At 43.0% G+C, this 25,627-nt stretch overlaps 1 protein-coding gene across 2 annotated transcripts; it reads left to right on the top strand.

Moving 5' to 3' along the window:
* Positions 1-1,823: 1,823 nt before the first annotated feature.
* LOC142840781 (toll-like receptor 13) lies at positions 1,824-24,870 on the top strand. Of its 2 annotated transcripts, none has more exons than XM_075957378.1 (2): positions 1,824-1,908; positions 21,146-24,870. In XM_075957378.1, exon 2 carries the CDS (start codon positions 21,225-21,227, stop codon positions 24,093-24,095), a length of 2,871 nt encoding a protein of 956 aa, XP_075813493.1. In that variant the 5' UTR covers positions 1,824-1,908; positions 21,146-21,224; the 3' UTR covers positions 24,096-24,870. The 2 variants fall into 2 exon arrangements, with proteins under 2 accessions (XP_075813493.1, XP_075813492.1); XM_075957377.1 differs by lacking the exon at positions 1,824-1,908 and adding an exon at positions 19,751-19,896 and having other exon boundaries at positions 21,146-24,864.
* Positions 24,871-25,627: the final 757 nt, after the last annotated feature.

The following is a 25,627-nucleotide window of genomic DNA, read 5'->3' as shown; positions in this document are numbered from 1 at the left end:
GCCAAAGATGTTAGACAAAGAAACTCTATCTCAAAATAAGTAAGTAAATAAATACATAAATAAATAAATCAAGATTTAATCTCAATATCGCTGATCACCAGGGAATTGAAAATCAAAACTATACTGAGATGCTATATCGGAGTTGTCATGGTGGCTGTCATAAGGTTTTTAAATGACAGTAAATAATGACTATTGGTGAGGATTCAGAGGCAATGTCTATAGTGCCTTGTCTATAGTAGTGGAAATGTGAAAAGGTAAAGCCTTTATGGAAAACAGCATGGCTTCTTCTCAAATGATTACAACTAGACTATGAACCATCAATTCTATTTATATATTATTATTTAATTTTTATTTTATGTATATGAGTGTTTTGTCTGCATGTATGTCTGTGCATCATGAGTGTGCTTGGTGCCCTAAGAGGTTGGAAGAGGGTTTCTGATCTCTTGGAATTAGAGTTAGAGATGATTGTAAGCCAAGACGTGGTTTCTGGAAATCCAATCTGGGACGTCTGGAAGAGCTGCCAGTGCTATTAACCACGTGAGCCATTTATCCATCCCCTTTTATTTTTTGTTTTTTCAGAATTTCATACATGAATACCGTATTTACATCATTTCTACCCCTTCCCTTTACAACTTGACCTGTGTGTGCCCCTTTCCCTCCATATCTGGATCCACAGGCAGCAGTAAGAGTACAACACTACCTGACTGGAGCTTTTGAAAGCACAAAGCCCACCCTGAATGACACACTTCCTCCAACAAGGCCACACCCACTCCTCAACTAGTGCCACTCCCTGATGACTAAGCATTCAAATATATGAGCCTATGCTGTCCATTTTATTCAAACCACTACAATATACAACCTGTCTCATCTATTGCTCAGATGTAAATATGTTTAGGACTGACCACTTGAAACTGGACAGCCTATGCGGAGCTTACCCCTGAGAAGACTTATCCTCCCTCTCTCAAACCGGTTCTTGATAATGTGGACTTGAGGATTTGCTCTTTGTACTGGATGGTTTTTGTCAACCTGACACAAACCTAAACATACATAGGAAGAAGGAATCTCAATTGAGAATTTTCTTCCCTTAACTCGACCTATTCACACAGGTCTGTGGCACATTTTCTTGATTGCTAATTGAGAAAGCCCACCATGGATGGTGCCATCCCTGGACAAGTGGGCCTGGATGTGAAATATTCCTTCATAGTCTCTGCTTCAGGTCCTACCTCCAGGTCCCTGCCTTTGAATATCTTGCCTTGGTGTTCTGTAACCTGTAAGATGAACTCCCACTCCCGAGTCCCTTCTCATTAATGTTTTATCAGAGCAACAAAAAGCAAACTAAGGCAGTCTCACAAGCTTCTCATGGCCACAGTTTTAGGAGAAAAGTCAAATTGTGTTCCCCCCAAATGAAATAAATACAGAATAGAATTGCATCAATTAGGCAACAAAATGTGTGGTGGGATGATCAGTCAAGGGTCAGGAAACAGAGTCAGACATCCCGATCCCGTGATTTAGTTACCACTGGTACCTTGATGTACAGGTCTAGGTTCAGGGCAGGATGGTTCTCAATACCAGGGCTTAATCCAGCTGAACATCCCCACAAGAGATTGATTACACAGGAAGAAACTCAGGAGAAAGTAGAGTAGGCAGAAGGTGAAATGTCCTTAGAAGATTGTTTGGTTTTGCCATACACATCAGGCAAGGTTTTGGTCTATATAAAGCACACATCCTTATCCCCCTCCTCCACCATGTCTGGATAAAAAAGAAGAAGAAGAGGTTTGAAGAAGAAGGAAGTGTCTCATGTTTTAAGAGTTTGGAACAATCATCACGAGGTTTCTAAGAGTCCAGAGACAGAATGTCATTGTTTAGAGAAGATGAAGCACTGCTGCACGGGCCAGGAGCTTCTCCGAGGTATGTTGTTTTCCTTGACTTGATGCTGTTTCAGCAATATATAGAAAATGGGGATATGGCCATGTACCCCAAGTTTGGCTGGAGCTCTCTAAAAGCCAAGGATGCTCTTCTGCCACTGATCTTCTGCTTCAAGGGTACTGGGATTGCAAAAATGCATCACCACTTCTGACCCAGACTTTTTTTTTTTAATTCAACATACCTCACTTCATCACTCCCACCATTGGCAGTAGTAACACTTACTGCAAACAGAGGGAGTGACATTTATTTTCTTATTACAGTAACGTCCTTGCTCCCTGGTGCTTATACTTTTTGCTCATTATTATTACTATTACTATTATTATTATTGAGGCAAGGTCTTATGTAGTCCAAGTGGGCTTCAAACTAGCTAGGTGTTGAAGATCACCTTGAACTTCTGCTCTTACTATGTCCACCTCCTGAGTCCTGAGTGCTGGTCTTACAACTATGCTCTACCATACTCGGTCTATGCAGTACTTGGGATCAAAGGCAGAGTTTTGTGCTTGCTTGGTATTTACTCCACTAAATAAACTACATCCCCTAACCCATTAATCAGCAACTAAAAATTTGGCAGGCCTTGCAGTACCTACTGGGCAGAATCTGCTATGCAAATTACTGTTGTGTTTGAAGTGTACTTCTATGCTTTGGATAATAAACTTTCCCAAGCACCATATGCAAATTTATCTTTTTTTATTTTAATAAGCTTTAATCTTTTTAAACTTTCCTTTGCTTTTTTGTGTGTTTAAGACAGGGTCTCACTATATATCCCTGGCTGGCCTGGAAATGAGTACATAGACATAAACCCACCTACCTCTCTGCCTTCAATGCCTTCAAAGTGCGAAGATTAAAGGAATGGGCCACTGTGCCACAATAGCCCTGATGGACCAGAATTGGCTTCCTGTCCTAGTGTCCTGTGCGCCTTGGTGCTAGGATTACAAGTTCTCTCCCTCCCTCCCTCCCTCCCTCCCTCCCTCCCTCCCTCCCTCCCTCCCTCTCCTTATCTCTTCCTTTCCCCCTCCTTCTCTCCCTCTCTCCTTTATTTCTTTTTCCCTCTCTCTCCTTTTTCTCCTCCTCACTCCCTTCCTCCATCTCACCAATTTTCTCTTTCTCATTCTGATAGGATGCCAGGCTGGACTCAAACTTAATGTTTAGCTCAGGGTAATTTTCAACTTCTGATGCTCCTGGTGATAGAAATAAAAGTGTGAGCCACTAAGCCTGGTTTATTTGGTGCTGAGAATGGAACCCAGAACTTCACACATGCTAAGCAAACAAGCACTCTATGTTGACAGGGTTTTGCTGCATTTCAGAGATGCCCAGCACCTCTGCTATGTGAATGGGGTAGAACAAGTATGCGTAGATCTGTTTGCACTCTCTTTTCTGAAGTGGTAAGAGTTCTGGATTGAGGTCAGGAGGCCTGGATTTGAAAGGTAATCTTGCATATCATTTACTAGCTGAGTGCCAACTCATGCTACTTCTATGGACTGGACATCCTTTCCTTTTTTTCTTTTCTTTCTTTTTTCTTTTTCTTTTATTCTTTTCTCCTCTTTTATTCTTTTCTTTTTTGGGTGTTTTGAGACAGGATTTCTCTGTGTAGCTTTGGAGCCTCTCCTGGAACTTGCTTTTTATACCAGGCTGGTCTCAGCCTCACAGAAATCTGCCTGCCTCTGCTCCCAAGTGCTGGGAATAAAAACGTGTGCCCTGCCGCCCAGTGGACATCCCTTTTCTATAAAACTTTATGGAGGGGTTGGACAGACAGCTCAGTAGTTGAGAACATTGATTGCCATTCCAGAGGTCCTGAGTTCAATTCCCAGCAAACATGTGGTGGTTCACAACCATCTATAATGGAAACTGATGCCCTCTTCTGTTGTTCAGGTATACACAGCGGTAGAGCACAATATCCACAAAATAAATGAAAAAAAAAACTTTATGGAGAATTATGTGGTAGGACTGTAAGCTATGAAATTCTAAGTAATTATGAGATTTTTTCTCTGGTCAGCAAGTTGCACAGACCCACTAGATTAGAGCCCGGACTCTGGTGTACTTCCTGTAAAAATGGAGGCTCTCCTCCATTCTTACACTGATGGTCAAATAATAACATTGCCAATCAATTTCCAGGTCAATAGAGTAGTATATCCCTGAGATTCTGACCTTGGAATTTGAGTCAAGAGGATTCTTGAATCCAAGAGTTTGTAGTCAACCTAGGCCACACAGAGAGAAAAGGTGAGAGAAGGTATAGGTGAGGGTGGGAGGAAGGGAAAGAGGGATGGGAGGAGGGAGAGACAGACAGACAGAACACTCCAAGGGCAACAATAGAAGCATCTTTTTTTTAAAAAAAAGTATTTTATTTATATAATTTCATGTGTATTCGTGTTTTGCTTCCATGTATGCCTGTACGAGGGCGTCAGATCTCCTGGAAATGGAGTTGCAGACAGTTATGAGCTGCCATATGGATATTGGGGATTGAACCAGGGTCCTCTGGAAGAGCAGCCGGTGCTCTTAACCACTGAGCTGTCTCCCCAGCCCCTAGATGTATCTTCTTAACTCCACAGAAAAAGATTAGAATTATTATAAAAGTAGTAAAGTCTTTATAGTTTCAAAGTCATATTTTATTAAAGACTAACAGGGCACTTCAAAGACACTGGGGGCCTTACTTCAAGGCACATAATACTGATTGTGAGTGTGTGTTGGAAGTTTGGAAAAGAGTCAAGAAGTTCTGCTTCTTACATAATATTCCTCAGGACTCCTTCAGACATCTTTAGCTTCACACAGCTCCTAAGCCCCCGCCCATTTCAGGAATGCCTTTGATGAATGCTAGGAAAACCAATAGGGTCATGGACCTACTCAGAAAAGAAGCTCAAGAATGCTCCAGAGACAGGTTAAGCCTTGCGAAGGGAACACCAGTAGGCTTCTCTTCTGAGTTCAGCTTATCTCTTGCCTGTTTTGATGTGACTGCTGACAGGTCAAAGGCTGCTGTTCCCTGTGGGGCCAATCCTGCCTCTCAAACTTCAGTGCTATGAAGGGTTCAGTGTTGAGGGAAAAACTGTATTTATAAGCCTGTTGCCTGAAGGGTGTGTGTGTGTGCGTATGTGTGTGTGAGAGAGAGACAGAGACACAGAGAGAGAGAGAGAGACAGAGAAAGAGGGGAGAGAATGGGAAACAGAGGGAGACAGAGACTCTGCTTAGCTGTGGTGAGGTTGGAAGCTTTTTGAGCATATTTTTTATCTGTAGTGAGAACGGGGTAGAGATTGAACTGACCATGGGGGCCACTCCTGTTTCGTCTCCAGTGATTTGGTTCAGGGGAAAACTGAGGAGGAGGCTGTGGGGATTGTTGTTCAGAATGTGGTCTCTGGAGGCATCAATTTGACATGGAAACAGGAGGAAAATGCAAATCTTGGGCCCTCTCCAGATCAAGAGACTCTAAAATTGTCAAGGGGTGGGGCCCAGCAACCCTTGGCTTTAGAGAAGCTCCCAGGTGAATCTGAGTCGTGCTAATCGGAGAATTCCTTCCTCCGATCTTAGTTTCAATCTCGTCCTCATATTCAGACATTTGTTTTGAATCTAGACTGCAGTGGGACCAAAGGTCCCTGGAGGATTCTGCTTCTCAGGCAGGACTGAGAACCACACATGTGTTCTGTCCTTGAGGGCAAGTGTCCTGGTTTGCTTTCTACTGCTGTGCTAAAACACCAGGCAGAAAGTAAAGCAGAGGTCATGGAGGGGTGCTGCTTACTGGCTTGCTCCCCATGGCTTCCTCAGTGTGCTTTCTTATACCATCTAGGACCCAATGTCCAGGAGTGGCACCACCCACACTAGTCTGGGTCCTTCCATATCAATCATTAATCAATAATATGCCTTAGAGGTTTGCCTAAAGGCCAATCTGATGGATGCATCAATTTTCTTAAATGAGTAACCCTCCCCCTTCCCAGATGACCTTAGTTTCTGTCAAGTAGAAAAAAAAAACACAGCAAGTTACTTGGGACCGCATTTTCGTCGTGGACTTTCTATCCCCTTGCAGTTCGAGATTGGAGTTTTAGGATTAGAAGGTTTCCTAGCTCAGGGCCTGCTTCTACACTGGATCAGAGACTAGGTAGGGTGAGCCTACGCTTAACAGAGAAGCTCAAGGATTTCTGGACGTCTTCTCTTTCTTCTCCCTTTAAAGGTCTAAAAACAGCAGTTGACTAGATAAAATCCCAATACATGTACATGCTATGGTTTGGGAATTTTATTCAGCTACAAAGAAGAATACAAGTATTGTTTGCAAAAAATGGAAGTGATCGGATATTATCATATTTAATGAATTAAGTCAGTCGGACTGAGAAAGACCATACCATAGTTTCCCTAATTCAGGGGCCTTAATCAACAACAAAAATAACTGGGACAAAACACTAACAAGAAGCAACAATAAACAGAGAACGCTGTTACTATAGCCTCTAACCTTCCTTATTGCAAATTAGGCATTGCTAATATGTAGACAATTATCTTAGCATTCTGAATTAAAACATTTCCTTCCACCTGGGTGTAAACACAGGGCTGGAGAGACGAGTCCATGATTAAGAGCACCAGTTGCTCTTTCAGAGGATTTTGGGTTCAGTTCTCACATGGGTGTACACCTCACTGCAACTCTAGTTCCAGGAAATCCAATGCCCTCTTCTGGTCTCTGGGGGTACTGCATACATATAGTGCACATGATCACACATGCACATGCATACACAAATAAGATATTTTTATGGAACCCTAGAAATATTATATACAAAAAACTTTGTATTTACTGTGCCTAATGGGAATTCTGTCCTAGTCCTTGTCTTTATGAGTTTGAGATCAACAATTAAACACTCAGAAATCCTCTTCCTTCTCTGCCTTGTCCTTCTCCTTCTTTTGAGAAAGGGTCTTATTATATAGCCCTGGATGGCCTGGAACTGTTGACCGAGGTTTCTGTCCCACCAGTTCCCACACCCATTTAGTCCCAAATAAGCACACAGGGGTCTACGTTAATTATAAACTGGTTGGCCTATTAGCTCAGGCTTCTTATTAACTCTTTTTTTAAATATTTATTTATTACATATACAATATTCTGTCTGTGTGTATGCCTGCAGGCCAGAAGAGGGCACCAGATCTCATTACAGATGGTTGTGAGCCACCATGTGGTTGCCGGGAATTGAACTCAGGACCTCTGGAAGAGCAGGCAATGCTCTTAACCCCTGAGCCATCTCTCCAGCCCCCTTCTTATTAACTCTTATAACTTATATTATCTTATAATTCTTGTCTGTGTTAGCCACGTGGCTTGGTACCTTTTATCAGCAAGGCAGTCTCATCTTTCTTGCTCTGCGTCTGGCTTCCTCTGTGTCTGGATGATGACTGCAGACTGATCTTTCCTCTTCCTAGCATTCTCCTGTTCTTATCATCCCACCTCTACTTCCTGCCTGGTTGCCCTGCCTATACTTCCTGCCTGGCTACTGGCCAATTAGTATTTTATTAAAAATAATACAAGTGGGCTGGAGAGATGGCTCAGTGGTTAAGAGCATTGCCTGCTCTTCCAAAGGTCCTGAGTTCAATTCCCAGCAACCACATGGTGGCTCACAACCATCTATAATGAGGTCTGGTGCCCTCTTCTGGCCAGCAGACATACACACAGACAGAATATTGTATACATAATAAATAAATAAATAAATATAAAAAAAAATAATACAAGTGCCAGGATAAAAGATCATTGTCCCACAGCATGGAACTCAGGATTTCTCCCAGAGATCCACCTTCTTTTATCTCTGGAGTGCTGAGACTAAAAACATGTGCCACCATGCCCAGTCTATATTCTTTTTTATTCCCACACTTACAACAGATTTTTTTTCGATTTATGTGTGTATGCACATGCATGAATGCCTGTGTATGTGCATGCCACGGTGCATGTGTAGAAGTCAGAGTACAACATGTAGAGCCAGGTCTCTCTTTCCACTCTGTGATCCAGGAATCACATTTCTCAGGCTCAACAGCAAATTTAACTGCTGAGACCTCTCATTGGCTCAAGGTTTAGTTTTTGAAAGAATGGATTAAGAGAAAAAGCCAGAGGGCACAGAAGAGTGGGATAAAAAACAAACACAGTGCTGAACATGACAGCATATGCCTGCAATTCCAGTTTTTGGGGAGGCAGAGGCAGGAGGATTAGGTGTTTAAAGCATGCTCTGTTACATAGTGAGTCTGAGGCTAGCCTGGGCTACATGAGACTTTTGTCTTTCTCCAATCATGGGTAGCATACTCCACCAAAGCCTGTCACATTTCTTCCAAAATTTTTGCATTTAACAACTCTTATATTTATTTAATTCTATATGTATGTGTGTTTTGCCTACATGTATGTCTGTGTACTACACGAATGTCCATTTCCTGTGGAGGTCAAAAGAGGACATCGGATCCCCTGGAACTGAAGTTACAGATAGTTGTGAGCCAAACCCAGGTCCTCTGAAAGAGCAGCAAATGCTTTTGGCCATTGAGCCATCTCTCCAGCCCCCCATTTCTGCACTTTTTATTACTGCTTTCCAGTAATACAAGTTACTATAAAGTAGGGTTGGCCCACTGCAGCACTCAGGGAGATACTGGCATGGCTATGGCCACATTCAGATTCTTTGTCTAGAAAAGGAGGATAAGGGTATGACACCTGTATCGTAGGGTTGGAATAACAATTGAGATCTTTCATGACGAGCACTAGTGCACAATACATGACAGTAATAGCTGTTACCTGCATGTGAAGAGCAGCTATATAACTCATCATGCAAGGCAGCATATTGTTGCGAGCCAAAGGAGGAGCTCATTAAATGGCACTACTGAGCTGTAGGCATGAATCTAGATACAATAGTCACTCTCTATATTTCTTCCTTTCCAGAACTTTCCCTTGCGAAATACCTCATGAGGAGTTCATGCTCTAGTGAAAGGAATGTTTCTTACACATCCCCTAAAAGAGTAACTGAGGTGGGCACTGGACATGTGTGTAGAATGAGTTCACAGATGAATGCATGGGTCCAAGACAGCTTTATATTCTCATACTAGTACCTCAACTGTCCTGACACTTAGTTCCCTTAAAGCCGCCTTTGCTCTATCCTCTCCAAGTAGAGAATCATGTTGTTCCTGTTTTAACTGATAGACTGTCTCGTCTTTCGGCCTCATGTGTGGGGGTGACCAGGATGTTGCAATCCGCTGGATCTCTGTTAGTTCCTGTTATTTTTGTTGGCCTTCTCATAATCAGTGTCTCAATTTCTTTATTAAATTGTGCATAGTCATCCTTCGTATGGCATCTTTCTTCTTCTTTTGTTTGAAACATAATAGTCTATGGGTGTCATACTGGAGCTTGCCCATTTCAGACCAAGCGCTCTACCACTGAGTTTTATCACGGACCTTCTTGTTTTTAAGACTGGTCTAACTAAATTGCCCAGGCTGGCCTTGAACCTACTCTGTAGCAGGCCTTAAGCTTGTGGTCCTCCTATGTCAACCTCCTAGTAGTTGTGATTGCAGGGCTATAAAATCAGATCCAGCTAAGATGTTCTTGCATTATCCTTAGCTTGTCTCAGGACTATGAGCTGTATTAATGGTACTGTGTTTACTGGCATTTATCATTTGTACATTTATCCTATATAATGTGTGCCAATTCCTATTTGTAGAAAGAACATCCAGAAGTAATGGCTAAGCAAGTGTGCATACCACCACAGGGTGTTATGAGCTCTCAGGCCTTGCCACGTAGTCTCAGCATTTCTCTGCTTATAGTAGTCCAGGGCCTGCAGCAAGATTTTCATAAGATTTGAAAGTCTCTTCTAGATTTGAGATTCTCTAGTTACTTTTTGTTTGTTGTTTGTTTGTTTAAAGACAGGATGTCACTCAGAGCCCAAATTGGCCTGAAACTCACTCTGAGGACTGGCTTTGGATTTAACAATGCTCCTGCCTCAGCCTCCTGAGTGCTGCCAGGATTACAGGCCTGCATCACCATGCCTGGCTCTCTGTTGGATTTCAAGGCCAGATTGGCAGTATAGCTCAGTGCTTATACTAAGGGTTAAGGTCAGCAGGTGGCGGATCCCAGGATGGAGTAAACCACAGAACCAAGAACTCTCCATCTCTGTTAGGAAAGGAGCTGATGGCGGCAGGCATGTTGGGCACCCCTTTGTTGAAACGTCACAATCCATCTTTCTCAAGCTGGGTTTTCCAAGATCACCAAGGTGAGTCAAGGGCAGTGGTGGATTATTCTGCCTGAATCCTACTTGCACTCTTTACTTTCCCACATAAAAGCAGCTGACCCAGCCAGCTTCTAGCATGGGAAAGACACCATGCCACAAACCACATCTGCTCTGGAAGTCCCTAGTGGCTGGAATGAAGGGAATGGCTGTTTTCTAGCTCCGCTGCTATGTTGTACCACTTCTGAAAGACAAATGTTCCTGGCCTTGGTGAGATTCAGCTCTACTGCCCAGTCTACACCAGCCCTCACATCCACTGCCCAGTCTGTACTCATCCTCAGCTCTCATAACGGGGGTGAACCGAACAGCGACTTCTCGCTCTGCCCCCTGGGTTTTGCTACAATGGCCTAGGAATTTGGAGATGGCTCTCACTCCAGAGCAGTGTAAAGAGGACCTCTCAGCTCCTCCACCACACAGAACAGCGCCTCCCCTGCTGCTCTTCTGCCCATGGTGCCTTGGTTCACTTTCAGTTTTCTGTGGGAAACTCTTTTTAGCATTAACATGTGTGACAGCCGTTGGCCTGTCCAGGACCTGGGTGGATCCATGTTCATGGCGAACTTTTCCACTGAGTTAAGAGTTGTTAGTTATCGAGTCACTATTTTTCTTGACTCCATTTATCTATCTGTCTGTCTGTTTATTGTGTGTGTCTCTGTGTGTATATGCTCATGTTCATGCACCACAGCTCACGTGTGGAGGTCAGAGAGCAACCTGCCGGCGTTAATTCCCTCTTTCTACCATGTAGGTCCAGGGACTGACTGAATGCAGGCCGTCAGACCTGGCAGTGAGCATTGTTAACCCATTTAGCCACCTCGCTGGTGCTATGGTTTTGGATATTTGAGATGGGTCTTCACGGAGCTCAGAGTGACCTTGATCTCAATAGGTCACTGAAATTGGTGTGAGATCCTTATCTTCCCACCTCCACCTCCCCAAGAGCTAGGATGGCAGGTGTGTGCCACTAAGCCCAGAAAGGTCATCAGTTGAGTTCCAAATGAACAGAAACAAGCGATAAAAGCATGGAACTTGAGCTCATGTGGTAAATCACAAAGTAGGTTTATGAAATAAACTTGTGCTGACCTCGAAGCTAAGCCTTTGCCAGGGTATGTCGGCCTAAGAATCTGCCACCGCTCTTCCTTGTTTCCAAGGGAATGGATGGACTGCAAAGTCCAGGTGCTCTCTCTGGGGTGTCCGCGAGTTTAGAGAGTGCGAGGGCCTGTGGAGTTTTAGAATCTAGACCGTGCTGCCGAGGCATGGCAACGGGACACACCCTATGTAGGTCCACATGAACTTAAAAGGTCAGTCCTCTAGTGGATCTCTGTACGGAAAGTCAAGGGGAAAAGCCAATGTTAACATTTTGTTTTTAAAAGGATGTGCCCACGTTTTTCAGGGGTGGTGTCTTGCATCTTTAATCCTAGCAGTTCACAGGCAGAAGCAGACAGATCTCAGTGAGTTCTAGGCTACATAAACCCCGTCTCAAAGTGTGTGCAGGGGCTGGCTTTTCTGCAGGTTTTCCATTTTCCTCTTTCCCTCTCTACCTCTGTCCATGTCCCTCCTTCCTTCTTTCTCTCTTATGTACAGGTTTAGGCAGGCTACCATTGAGTGACATTTACAGCCTGTTGGTTTTTCTTAAAGGTGCAGTGTAGGACTTTTTTTAAAAAATTAATTAATTTATTTATTTATTAAAGATTTCTGCCTCCTCCCCGCCACCGCCTCCCATTTCCCTCCCCCTCCCCCTCCTTCACTCAACTTCCCCTCCCTCAGCAGCCCGAAGAGCAGTCAGGCTTCCCTGCCCTGTGGGAAGTCCAAGGACCTCCCACCTCCTTCCAGGTCTAGTAAGGTGAGCATCCAAACAGCCAGTGTAGGACTTTATACAACATATCTGTAGGCAGAGACTGCTTGCTTGTTTCCTGGCCGCTTTGTCCTGAATATCACACAGAAACTATATTAATTGCAACACTTAGGCTTCTTATTAACTGACTCTTATTTCTTAAATTAGCCCATTTCTATTATTCTGTGTATCGCCACAAGACTGTGGCTCACCCCGTAAGGTTCTGTTCTGGCGTCTTTCTTCTTTGGCAGCTACATGCCATCTCCTTGACTCCTACTCTCTCTGTATATCTCTGTTCGAATTTCCTGCCTGGCAGAAGGACATCCCAAATCACATGTCCAACAATAAAGCTGGGGCTGTGAATGTGCTCACTGTCTCCCATGTGTGGGAACCGGGTTCCATCTCCAGAATCAAAACAAAACAGTAAAGCGTAGTAAGCTTGTCTTCTTTGTCTACCTCCTTAGTCTCCACAACCATCTAGGCCTCAAACCTGTCTCTTCCTGCTCACCATTCCCCTATCCTTTTATTCTCAGCCTACCCCAGATCTAGCATCTCACTCTGGCTGGTTTTCCCCTGTAGGGAGAAGACTCCCCCAGGATTCTGATGCATTGCGGTTTTTCTGTGATACTGTGTGTCTTAGAAGCAATCACCTGGTCACACAGGCCCTGAAAAACTGACAACTGACAATGTTATCAATGAACATAACGTTTTGGTCATTTTGGAACATACTTAAATAGCTGAAAGTTGTCTTTCTTGGTCTTGTAGGGACACTGCCTGTTATAGCCCCAGTTCCTGCCGAACAAGGACTGACACTCATTGAGAACCTACATCATATCAAACCCCATGCTGAACAATATCATTAATGCTATTTAATTCTTTTAAAAATTTAATGTTGTATTAATTCTCTGATATTTTATATAACGTATTTTGATCATATCCACCTCCACTCCTCCCAGATCCATTACACCTCCCTGAACTCCTTCCCAACTTCATATCCTCCTTTTTTTTTTAAATAAAAGAGTTATTTATTTATTAAATATACAGTGTTCTGTCTGTATGCATGCCTGCAGGCCAGAAGAGAGCACCAGTTCTCATTACAGGTGGTTGTGAGCCACCATGTGGTTGCTGGGAATTGAACTCAGGACCTTTGGAAGAACAGGTAGTGGTCTTAATTACTGAGCCATCTCTCCCAGCCCCCTTCTTTTTTAAATAACTCAACAAATCCAATTTGGGCTGGCCATATATGTCTGAGAGTGGTAATTTGCTGGATTGCTGTCAACCAACCAGGAGCCATAGCCCTAAGGAAAACTGACCCTCCCTTCCCCAGATACAATCAACTGGGAATAGCTTCATGCTAGAGTGTTAACTGGCTTCATCTTGTGTTGGTCTTACACTGGCAGCCACAGTTGCTGAGATGATGAAAGCAGTGGTCGTGTCATAGCCAGAAGATAATTTTCACTCTGGTCCTTCCTCACCTCTGGGTCTTATACTCTTTCCATTCATCTTTCAGATGGGTTCCTGAGCCCTATGAGGTGTGTGTGTGTGTGTGTGTGTGTGTGTGTGTGTGTGTGTGATGTACATGTCCCATTTGTCTTAAACATATTTTTAAGGTTATGTATGTTGAGTCATAATGGAGATTAATTAATCTTTCACATTATTCAATAGTGTGGGAGGATATTTGGAATATGTCCTAAATCTAAACTACAGAATTTGGGAGTTTGAAAGGACATTAATAGTTGTCTGGGAAATTAAGATGTACACTTTGAAAAAAGGCCATGTACATAAATGTTCATTGTAACTTCAGTCAAAACAGCCAAAGGTAGAAACAATTCAGATGTCCATCAACTGATGTGGATAAACCAGCTGTGGCATATCCACAACATGGACTCCTACACAGAAATGAAAAGAGTACAATTTGGGTCAATCTTTAAGGAATTATGTGCAATTTAAAAAATCGGCTGTTGCATGATTTTGTTTGTCCTGGTTGCCCAACTAGCTTACACCCGAAATAACTACACAGAAATTGTATTAATTAAATCACTGCCTGGCCCATTATCTCTAGCCTCTAATTGGCTAACTCTCACATCTTGATTTAACCCATTTCTATTAATCTGTATATCACCACGAGGTTGTGGCTTACCGGGAAAGATTCAGCTATCTTTTTCTGGTGGCTCCATGGTGATTCCCTGACTCTGCTTTCCTTCTCCCAGAATTCAGTTCTGTCTTCTCCGCTTACCTAAGTTCCGCCCTATCAACTAGGCCAAGGCAGTTTCTTTATTCATTATCCTATGAAAGCAACACACAAACAGAAGGAACTCCTACACCAATCAACCTCTATATATCATATATTGCCTAATTCCATTTGTATAGCATTCTTAAAATTACTAGCATGGAGAAGCAGAGACCAAGTTAGAAGTTATTTGTGGAATTATAACCATCTTGTGTTTTAAAATGTGATGCTGGATATACAAACATATCTGTGTGCAATAAAATTGTATAGATCTGAGTTCATACACACAATTACAAGACCAGGGAGAGCTAATATAATCAGGGGATTACATCAGTGTCAATCTCCTGGTTGTGATACTGCACTATAAGTTTGCTTGACAGAATCATGAAAGAAAACCGGGCCAAATGTACAAACATCTGCATTAGTCCATTCCCATTACTGTAATTCAGGTGAGGGGCTTTCAGGTTTGATCTATTGGTACTGAGGCAGCACACTGTAAGAATGGATATGTGGTCCAAAAAAAAGCTGTTTTCTTGTGGTTGAAGAAAAAAAAAGTGAAAGAAAGAGGACCTGAGTTCCACTAGTCCCTTCCAGCACATGCTTCCAGTGGCCTGAAGACTACCTGCTAGGCTCTATTTGAAAAAGGTCCCACCACCTCTCCTGCAGTGCCACAACTGGGGACTCAATCTTTCTTATATGGGCTTCTGAGGGACGTTCAAGATTCAAGGTATAGTGACATTTTTTGTATTGTTTCCTAATGTTGCATGGGAATCCCTATTATCTCAAAATAAAACATGTAACAAAAGAAAAAAACTAAGCTAGGGTACTGGATAGATGGTTCAGCAGTTGAGAGCAGTGGCTGCTCTTCCAGGGGATACAAGTTCAATTCCTAGTAGCCACACCATAGCTCACAACCTTCTGTAGCTCCCATTGCAAGCACTTACATGGTGCACACATACATGCAAGCAAAACACTCATACACATAAAAATAAACCCTTTTTAAAAAAAATAAGAAGTAGGCTAGGGGGCTAGGGAGGTGACAATTCATGAGGTCCTGAGTTTAGACCTCCAGAGCTCACATGAAATGCTGGGCACAGTTAGGGGACAAAGACAGAAGGATCCCTGAAACTGGAAAGACACCAGAGATCAACCTCTGGCCTCCACACACGCATACGTATATGTACACAGGCACATACTCATGTACACACACTCACACAAACAAGTACATACACCACACACACAAAACACATACAAAATAACAACAAAAACTCAGAATAACAAGTTATTGGGGTTTCTTTGCCACTCAATTAAAATTTCCTAACTTGAGAGGAGATTTTGAGGCTTTAAGAGAAACAGAGTCCAAATAACTGAAATGTGGTTACAGATTGTAGGTTCAGTCTCTTCTCTGCAAACAGTGCAGTGAATATTTTTTAAAGCCTTGGTTGAGCCTCTGAAAGGCTCCCTTGGCTTTGCAGTTTCTGCAGTGGGAGCTCTCTTCATCAGAGCTGCAGTTTCCTTAGCTGGTCTCTGGAGCCTGGAGAAGCAAGCTCCTCCCTTTCCTGTGTTGATTTGACAAGTAGGTTCAGAAGCTTATTGAATCTAAAAGTAGTTGCCTCTCAGTGGGGAGCAGGAAAGACTGGCTGTCTAAAGGCCAGTGCATAGCAAAGACAGAAACAGTAGCTTGGCAAGGTGATAAGGACTGAGCAGAATCAAGAATAGAATCTGCAGGCTGAAACACAAGACACCTGCCTATCTGTTTCCCCTGTGAATGAGCTCGTACATATGTTCTGTATTTGCTCATTCTTCCCCATTTCTCATGTATTTATTTTGCTCCTTAATTGACTAGTGGGGACCAAATCCCAAGTGTTTAGAAAATTGAAACTTTAACTTTCTGCAGTAGCTTTGTACTGGCTTGCATCCACTCATTTAAAGACACACACACACACACACACACACACACACACACACACACACACAATTTCTTTGTTTTGTGTGTGAAGGGGTGGAGATGTTGAGTGTGTGCATGCCATGCTGTGTCCGTGAAGGTGAGGACAGCTTGGAGGTGACAACTGTCTTACCATGTAGGTCCCAGGCTATCAGGCTTTGTGGAAAGCACCTCTACCCACTGAGACATATTAGCACCCATTTTTCAGGGGGTTTCTAATTTCTCTCTGTAGCTCTGGTTGTCATGGAACTTGATATGTAGACCAGACTGGCCTCGAACTCACAGAGATCTGCCTGTCTCGGCCTCCTGAGTGCTGGGATTAAAGGCATGTGCCATCACCACCTGGCACAACGCAACCAGGCTGGCCTTAACCTCATCATTTTCTTGCTTCCATCTCCTCAGTGCTGGGATTATACATGTGTGTCACTATTTCCAACTTCACAGTTTTTCTTTGCTTGGTTTTTGAAAAGGGGGCTCATGTAGCCCAGGCTCTCAAACTTGACATATTGCTGAAAGATTAACCTTCAACTCCCAATCTTCCAGCCTCTACCTTCCAAGTGCTGGGATTCTAGGCATAGTTACCACATCCTGCTCACCCACTTTCTCTTCCAGCTACTTGAGTTTTTGTTTGTTTTACTTGGGTTCAGGTACGTTTAGTGCAGCATGTAGTCCTAGCTGAAAGATAAGTGTTAGGCGTGGGGATTTGTAAGCAAAGACATACAACATTATAAACCATTGACTTTTGTTTCTCAGATCTTTCTTGAGGTCTCCCTAGTGTTCAGATTACAGGCGTGTATGACTGCACTAAGCATCCTTGCCTTATTAATGTCACAACTGGAAGGGGTTAGTTCTCTGCCTTGTTCTTTCAAAAGTCCCTGGCATCAAACCATTGTGGTGAGTGAGCCTGTAAAATGCAGCTGCAAGAGTCAGCAAATAAAGACTCTTGCTGCCAAACCTGAGACAACTGGAGTTTAAATTAATCCCTGGGACCCAAATGATGAGAAGAGAGAAACAAACCCCCACATTGTCTTCTGACCTCGACATTCGAGCTGTTGTGCACTTGTCCACACAAAACACAAATACACACACAATCAAATGTAATGTTATTTTTAAAATCCAGCTGAAAGAGCAGTGCCTTTGAAGGTTGGCTTGCTCCCTGCCTCTCTCTTCTGTGTGCTGGGATCTCACCTGCCAAGCCTGCTGAAGGCAGTTCCACACCTTTAAAAATTCTCTTTGTATGGCTCTCAGGCCCCAGCTTCCTGTTCTGACTTTTGCTCCTTGTCTGCTCCTTGTCTCTTCCACTAGCCCTGCCCCAGAACAACTTCACTGATGATGTTCCTCTATCTGTCCCTTGAAGCATGGGATATTTACATGTTTAGAACGTTTTTCATGTTTGCCTTCAGACTTCTTCATGGCTAGTGCCCTTCATTTACTGTATTTTTGTAGCAAACTCTGGTAGATTTGAAAGCATATATCACTGTCCTTCGTCTTCTCTGAGAACAAAGAGCACATTAATCTAGCAATGTCATCTTGCCCCACCCAGTTTCCTCTAGCCACATTATGCAATGTGGATTTACTATTTCTTCCTCTTCCTTCTCCATTTCTCCCACCTCTCCTCCCTCCCCTCTCCTCTATTGCCCTCTCTGCTTCTTTCCTATCTTTTCTTCTTTCCCTTTTTTATTCTTTCTGAGTTGCACAGTTGGGTCTCAGGTTCCTCAGCCAAGTTGTTATCCCACCTCAGCTCCTGAGTGCTGGGACTATATGTATGGATACCATGTCCGGAAAGTTCTTTTGCTTTAGGAGAATCTTGGGACCCAAACTCAGGGTCTTGTGCTCTAACACCTGTCTCCATCTCCATCTTTCATTTTCTTGTATTAACTTTTATAGATCTCTCTTCTCTGTTTCATTCTTGGGCATTGAGATGGAGTAATAAAAAACATGCTGTGGCTCCCTGAGTGGCTGCAGGGGGCAGAGGGCCATGAGACCACGCTGCAGGTCTCTGAGTGGGGGCAGGCAGCAGGTCCCAGAGCAGCCAGTCCCAGGCAAGTTACATATGGCACAGGTCCCACACTGCAGGCGGCTGGTCCCAGGCAGGAAGCCATGAGGTGGGGCAAGAGACAGAGACATGGATTGCCACGCCATGCAGAGTGAGGTTGGATATTTATTTAGTGGGTTATGGAGGGGGGGGAAGAAGGGAGAAGAACAGAGAGAGAAAGAGAGAGAGGAGAGAGAGAAAGGAGAGACATAAGCTGCCTTTTCTTTTCTTTTCTTTTTTTTTTTTTTGGTTTTTTCGAGACAAGGTTTCTCGGTGGTTTTGGAGCCTGTCCTGGAACTAGCTCTTGTAGAATAAGCTGCCTTTTCGAGAGGGAGATGGAATAAGAAGAGACCCAGACTGCAAGCAGGAAGATTTGCCTGCCTTAGAGGATGGGGGGTGGGAGTGGGAGGGTGTGGCGTGGCTTGTCTCTTAAAGGGACAGAACAGATCATTACAGGTATAGTGGTACATGCCTTTAATTCCATCACTCAGAAGACTTAGACAAGAGAACTACCACAGTGCAGCCTGGGGTGCATAGTGAGTTCCAGAGGGGGACATTTTTCTCAACAACTACAATGACAAAAAGCCACAAACCTCTGCTCCCTGTCACTGAATTAATTTATTCATCTCAGTTGTAGTGCCTGCTCTGTAGTCCAAGGATTCTGGCACCCTTTCGATGTAAACAGCCATCCTCCCCTCCCCCATCTTAGAAATTGAGTAATAAGAAGGCATTTTCTTGTCTTGACATTTGTCACAAACTGTGACAAATAATAATTAATAGGAAGCTTATAGATGTCATCTCACTGACAAGAGGACGTGCTCCATCAGTGCTGTAACTTAATACGGTATTTGAAGCTGTGATCACATCTGGAAATCAAATAGAAAGGCATAGAAAATGAGTGAACTCAAAACAGAAAGGTATAATTTCAATTACTTGCAGAAGGCATAATATTAACAGATAAAACTACACTGGTTATAGTGGAGAGCACCTTTAACCCCAGCCCTTGGGAGGCAGAGGTAGGCAGACCACTGTGAGCTCGAGTTTAAGGCTGAGCTGGCCTACATAGTGAGTCTTAGGACAACTAGAGCTAGCTAGTAAGACCTTGTCTTAGAAAAAAGCAAAAATAAACAAACAATGACAACAAAAACTAAACTAACTAACAAAAACCCCTAATATAACAAACACTCCCATTTTAAAAACAAATAAGGGAATTCAGCTTGTTATCTTTGTGATCAACATCAACAAAAATTTTGATACCCTTGCTGTATCAAACTAGAAAATAAGAAGAAATCGAGTCCTCAAAATAACATGACCTAAACACTTCCAGGAGACAGGCAGAAAACAGCATTTCACGGAGCCTATTTTCATGTTGTCCAGGAAAATGTGGGAATGGTGCCACCCACTTTTAGGCCAGATTTTCCCACATCAATTAATGTACTTAAATCAACCCCTACAGACATACTCCCAGATTAATCTCATCAAGACAATCCTTCCCCAAGACTTAATTTACTCGATTCTATATTATTTCTGGTTGACAATTAAAACTAACCACCATACCATATGATTACTGATTTTTTTCTGTCAACAAAGGAGTTCGTAGACAATGTTAAATTATAGATGGCAAGGAGATATTGATATTAACAAAGGATTGATATACAAAGACTATACAAGAGTGTTCAGAAAACATCAAAAAGAAAAGAAAAAAGAAAGAAACTGAAGAATGGAGATAAACAAGTAAGTCACTGGCTAAAAAGAGCTACCAAATATATAGACAGAGTCTCCAAATCATAAATACTCAGATATCGTGTTCCTGCCCTTCACTAGTCAGGGCATCTTGCTCAAATTATATCAAGTTATCTCAGTGTTCTTCTTCCTCATGCCCAATGTTTCTGCCCACCTCCATCCCTCCCCTCCTTTTGATCCTTCAGTTCAGCTCAAGTACAAAGCTTTACCAACTTACCTCTCCCTCTATCAAATGCAAATTGTGGTGAAATCATTGATCATATGGCCTCATTCACATTGAGGCAGAAGTGACTTGTGTCATATATGGCATTCCGTTTTCCCAGCCCATCTAATGCATCAGTAGTGATGGCATTTCAGGTATCAGCCTACAAATGGGGGGGCTTCTTGATTAACATAAATTAAATGACACATAACATTGCCTCCTTTGGTTCTTGTTATGCCCAAATCCGCAAAGTCCCCCAAAAGCCAACAAGGAGACTGAGTCCTGTATGTAAAAGTAAAGAGCCTTTATTTTATGTAAGTTTGCAAACTCTGTCTCTCTGCATGTCCAACATATTGGAATAAATGGAGAGCCCCAAGCTCAGTTAGAGTTGGGTTTTTATATTAGTAAAGGTGGGGTTGAGGGGTTTCTGAGGTTCAGGACCCCTGTTGGCTGCATTTGTCTAGGGGTGTCCTGGTGAGTGTGTGCTGGCAGGTGATCCTATCTACAGTGATTGGAACATTAGGCATTTCCTTTGAATGGTCTGTTCTTGGGTGGTACTTGGGTAATCTCAGTTTGTGGTTCTTCCAGCAACCAGAATGGCTTCAGGGTAAACTACTTATAGGTGGTTAAGTCCTATACTGGCAGGTGATCATGGTTGGAAGTAAAGAACTTCCTTTGGGCGATCTGTTCATATTTAGCGTAACAAGGCTGGCTCCTACAGTTTCGTGTCCTGAAATTTTTGCTTGCTAAGAGCAGTAACCTTTTTTGATAACAGACAGGGTTCTGGAAGGGAGTTTTGAAAGTTGGTGTTGGGCCGGGTGATGGTAGCGCATGACTTTAATCTCAGCACTCAGGCAGAGGCAGACAGATCTCCAAAGCAAATTCCAATGCAGCCAGAGCTGTTACACAGAGAAACCCTACCTCAGAAAAAAGAAAAAGTTGATGCTGGGATTGAACTTTTTGTTTCCTTGAAGCAAACTATAAAATACTTATTAGGGAAGAGAAATTTAAACTAAAATCCTTTGTTTTTCTTTTCAGGAAAGTTCCTATGTAAAGAGCATGCCTTCTAACATGAGAATCGCCTATGTGACGAGATTTTTTTTCTGTTGTAACCTGGATGCCTGGGGCAGTCAAGATGAGCTGGGGCAGCTACTCACTTTCTCTCCAACTTCTGGTCATGTTAATAGGGCTTTCTCTGCTGTCTCTGGTAGAGACATATGGGTTCAATAAGTGCACACAGTATGAATTTGATAGTCGCCATGTGTTCTGCATTCGGAAGAAGATCACTAACTTGACAGATGCCATTAGTGACATACCTAGATATACTACTCACCTCAACCTGACAGAGAACTACATTCAAGTCCTTCTTCCCCAGAGCTTCACTAATCTGCCTGCTCTGGTGGACCTGAGACTAGAGTGGAATTTAATTTGGAAAATCGATGAAGGTGCCTTTAGGGGACTTGAAAATTTGACCCTTCTAAATTTAGTGGAAAATAAGATTCAAAGTGTGAATAAGTCCTTTGAGGGCCTGTCCAATCTGGAGACCTTACTCCTGAGCCACAATCAGATTACCCATATTCACAAAAGAGCCTTTACTCCTCTTGTCAAGTTGAAATATTTGAGCCTCTCGCGAAACAGCATTACCGATCTTTCTGTTATCCTTGAAGCAGTCCAGTATCTTCCGTGCCTGGAGTATCTTGATCTTACTAACAATAGCATCATCTACTTGGACCACAGCCCTAAGGCACTGACTTCTCTGATCCACCTGAGTTTTCAGGGGAACAAACTAATGGAGTTAAATTTCTCTGCTTTGTCATTGCCTAACCTAACCACGCTAAGTGCTTCCCAGAATGGCCACGGAGTCATTCAGAATGTGTATCTGGAAACTCTGCCCCAGCTTAGGAGCTTGAATCTGAGTGGAACATTGGTGAAACTGGAGATGCTTTCAGCCAAACACCTGCAGAATGTAAGGGTTATGGACCTCAGTAACCGGGAGCTTAGACATGGTCACTTAAATGTGGAAACTGTTTGTCACCTCCTCAAAAACCTACCCAGGTTAGAGGCCCTGGTTTTTCAGAAGAATGCCACCAATGCAGAGGGCATTAAGCATCTGGCGAACTGTACCAGGCTTTTGTTTCTTGACCTGGGCCAAAACAGTGACTTGGTTCATCTCAATGACAGTGAGTTTGATGCTCTGCCCAGTCTCCAAAGACTGAATCTAAACAAGTGCCAGCTTTCCTTCATCAGCAACAGGACCTGGGGTTCCTTGCAGAACTTGAGCATCCTAGATCTGAGCCACAACAAGCTTAAAGGTTTTCCAGATTTTGCCTTTTCACCCTTGAAGGGCTTGAAGTCTCTCTTTCTCGGAAAAAACCCTATCACAGAACTCAATAACCTGGCCTTCAGTGGGCTATTTTCACTGAAGGAGCTCAATTTAGCTAGGTGCTGGATAGTATCAATTGACAGGCATTCCTTTACTCAGCTTCCAAATCTAGAGTTCCTAGATCTTGAGGCCAACAATATCCGGACTCTCAACCATGGAACCTTCCAATGTTTGAAAAAACTCAATGTTTTGATTCTCTCCCACAACCGCCTCGAAATTATAGAGCCGCGTGCATTCTCTGGTCTCACTTGTCTCCATCACCTTGACCTAATGTACAATAGCTTGTCATATTTTCAGGAACACGTTTTCTCCGGCCTGGAAAATCTTCAGGTTTTGAAACTCGGTTTTAATAACATCAAATATGAAACTACTATGACCCTTCAACATCCTCCATTTATGAAGCTCAAATCTTTGAAAGAGCTCAACTTAGAAGGACAAAGAAATGGGATTCAGGTTGTTCCGAAGAACCTTTTCCAAGGGCTGAGTAGCTTGCAGGAGTTACTCCTAGGAAAAAACCCCTCCGTATTCCTGGACCACTACCAATTTGACCCTCTGATTAATCTCACAAAGCTGGATATCTCAGGAACAAAAGGTGGAGATCGAAGTCTCTATTTAAATGCCTCCTTATTCAAAAACCTCAAAAGGCTAAAGCTCCTGCGCCTTGAAAATAACAACTTAGATTCATTGATTCCTGGCCTGTTCTCCAGTTTACAGAGCCTACAGATCTTATCTTTAAGATTCAACAACTTGAAGGTCATTAATCAAAGTCATCTGGAGAATCTGACATCATTGGTGTTTTTTGATGTCTATGGGAACAAACTTCAGTGCAACTGTGACAACATGTGGTTCAAGAACTGGTCAATGAACACAGGGGAGGTCCACATCCCCTTCCTCCGGAGCTACCCTTGTCAGCAGCCAGACAGCCAGAGTTTGCTTATAGATTTTGATGATGCCATGTGTAATTTTGACTTTGGAAAGGTCTATTTTTTCTGTTCCTTCACGATGGTCCTCACCACCATGGTCTTCTCTTGGTTCAGTGCCAAGATGATTTCATCTCTGTGGTATTGTTTGTATATATGTAGGGCTTGGTACCTCACTAAATGGCACAAAACAGAAAAGAAGTTCTTGTATGATGCATTTGTCTCTTTCTCAGCCACTGATGAGGACTGGGTATATAAAGAGCTTGTTCCAGCCCTGGAAGAAGGCAACCAGACTACCTTTAAGCTTTGTCTTCACCACCGGGACTTTGAACCCGGCATTGACATCTTTGAGAACATCCAGAACGCAATTAACACAAGCCGAAAAACTTTATGTGTGGTCAGTAACCAATACCTGCATAGTGAATGGTGCCGGCTTGAAGTCCAGCTGGCCACCATGAAGATGTTCTATGAGCACAAGGATGTCATTATCTTGATCTTCCTTGAAGAGATTCCTAACTATAAGCTGTCGAGCTACCACCGACTAAGGAAACTCGTAAACAGACAGACATTTATCACTTGGCCAGACAGTGCTCACCAGCAACCACTCTTCTGGGCCCGCATTAGAAATGCATTGGGCAACGAGACTGTGGAGAAAGGAAATACACATCTAATTGTTGTCGAGTGACTGAAAGTCTTACAACCCCAAATCCTGCTGTATAATGTTGCCCAAAATACATGTAAGCTGAGTGTGACAAAATGAACCCATTCTTCAGGGACAAAGGCAGGGCTTGCTTATAACTGTAAGACCTGGGACCATTTGGGTAGTGTTCATCAGGCAAGTAGGAGAGTACAGGAGCAGGGTCCCACTGTTATGGGATTGGGTGGGGGGAAGAAATTCCTGTTCTATTAAGGAGAAGACTTGGAACAGCAGTCACCTGAAATTCTGAGGAACAGAAAGGTCTTATGTGTCTTGAGATCTTTGTTCAAATATATTCTCCAAAGAAGTTCCTGTCAAGAGAGACTGTATTTGTGTACCAGCTTCCTCCCAGATTAAAACCTTCCATCTTGCAGGGAAGCTCCCTAAAACGGATGTTTACAGGAAGCTAAAACAACAGGATGTTCTAGGGGGAGATTAAAATATTCCATCCTGCAGGAAAGCTTAAACAGTAAAGCCTGCTGAGAGATACCCTTAGGCAAGCCTAACTGCTGGCACAAGCAGGGAGCAGCTGAGCTGCCAGGAAGGGGCTCAGAGCAACTGAGCCATCAGGAAAGGACACTTTCCATCCTGTTCAGCTGTCTGCAAGTTGTGCAGTACGCTCTAGGTTTCCAGCTTTTGTGAAGTGCCATCCAAGCCTGGGTGGACTTTGGTGATGCAGCTGTTTCATAGTCATTTCTGCTCCTGTAAATAACCCCTCACTCGTGTTCTTGTAAATACACCTAATAAAGCTCATTGACTGACAAAGTTGGACCTTGGTGGTAGCTGTACTTTGGTATGTGGTCAGTTCCCTAGCTGGAATGAGGAGACAACTGTTCATTTCTCCCAGGAACAGAGTCACATAACAACACTACTGCTAAGAACCCATACCAACAGAACCAACAAAACAAAGACAGCACAACAACAAAGAACCACATTAAAACAAAAAATAAAATAAGGGGAAGAAAGAAATTGCCTCCTACACTACTCTGGTTTGTGACTGATGTCCCAGACACACAGCCATTGGAGTTTTTAAATCTATAGGGTTTTTTTTTTTGGTTTTGTTTTGCTTTTTTTTTAAAGATGGCATTTCTCTGTGTGTTGCTCTGGCTGTCCTGGAACTCACTTGTAGACCAGACTAGCCTTGAACTCACAGAGATCCGCTTGCCTCTGCCTCCCAAGTGCTGGGATTAAAGGCATGCACCACCACTGACAGGATCCTCAAATATATCTTAAGATTTCTTTAGATGGCATTTCTATAAAGTCTGTTTTGCCCAACTAGCTTGGATGATATCTTCTGTAAGTCTTACTTCTCTAATTCATCAAACCCTCTTCTTAAATCGGTAGATCTAGATCTATACAAGCATTCTCCTAAGCTCTTGTGCTCTGAGTTGGAGGAAAAGCTGACTTATGGACTCTCATGACATCAGAAATTGTAAAGGGAACAACACAGATTCTAGTCCATATACCCACCTTAGTCCCCAGTACTTTTATACATAAATAAAAATGGGGAACATTTTGAA

This window comes from Microtus pennsylvanicus, chromosome X, assembly GCF_037038515.1.
Source record: "Microtus pennsylvanicus isolate mMicPen1 chromosome X, mMicPen1.hap1, whole genome shotgun sequence".
Taxonomy (NCBI): Eukaryota; Metazoa; Chordata; class Mammalia; order Rodentia; family Cricetidae; genus Microtus; species Microtus pennsylvanicus.
The sequence above is the reverse complement of the archived record's forward strand: the minus strand, read 5'-3'. Positions and strand labels throughout refer to the sequence as shown.

What these genes read in the sequence shown, in the direction of transcription:
- LOC142840781 (XM_075957378.1), top strand. Translation starts at nt 21,225, where the DNA reads ATGCCTGGGGCAGTCAAGATGAGCTGGGGCAGCTACTCACTTTCTCTC.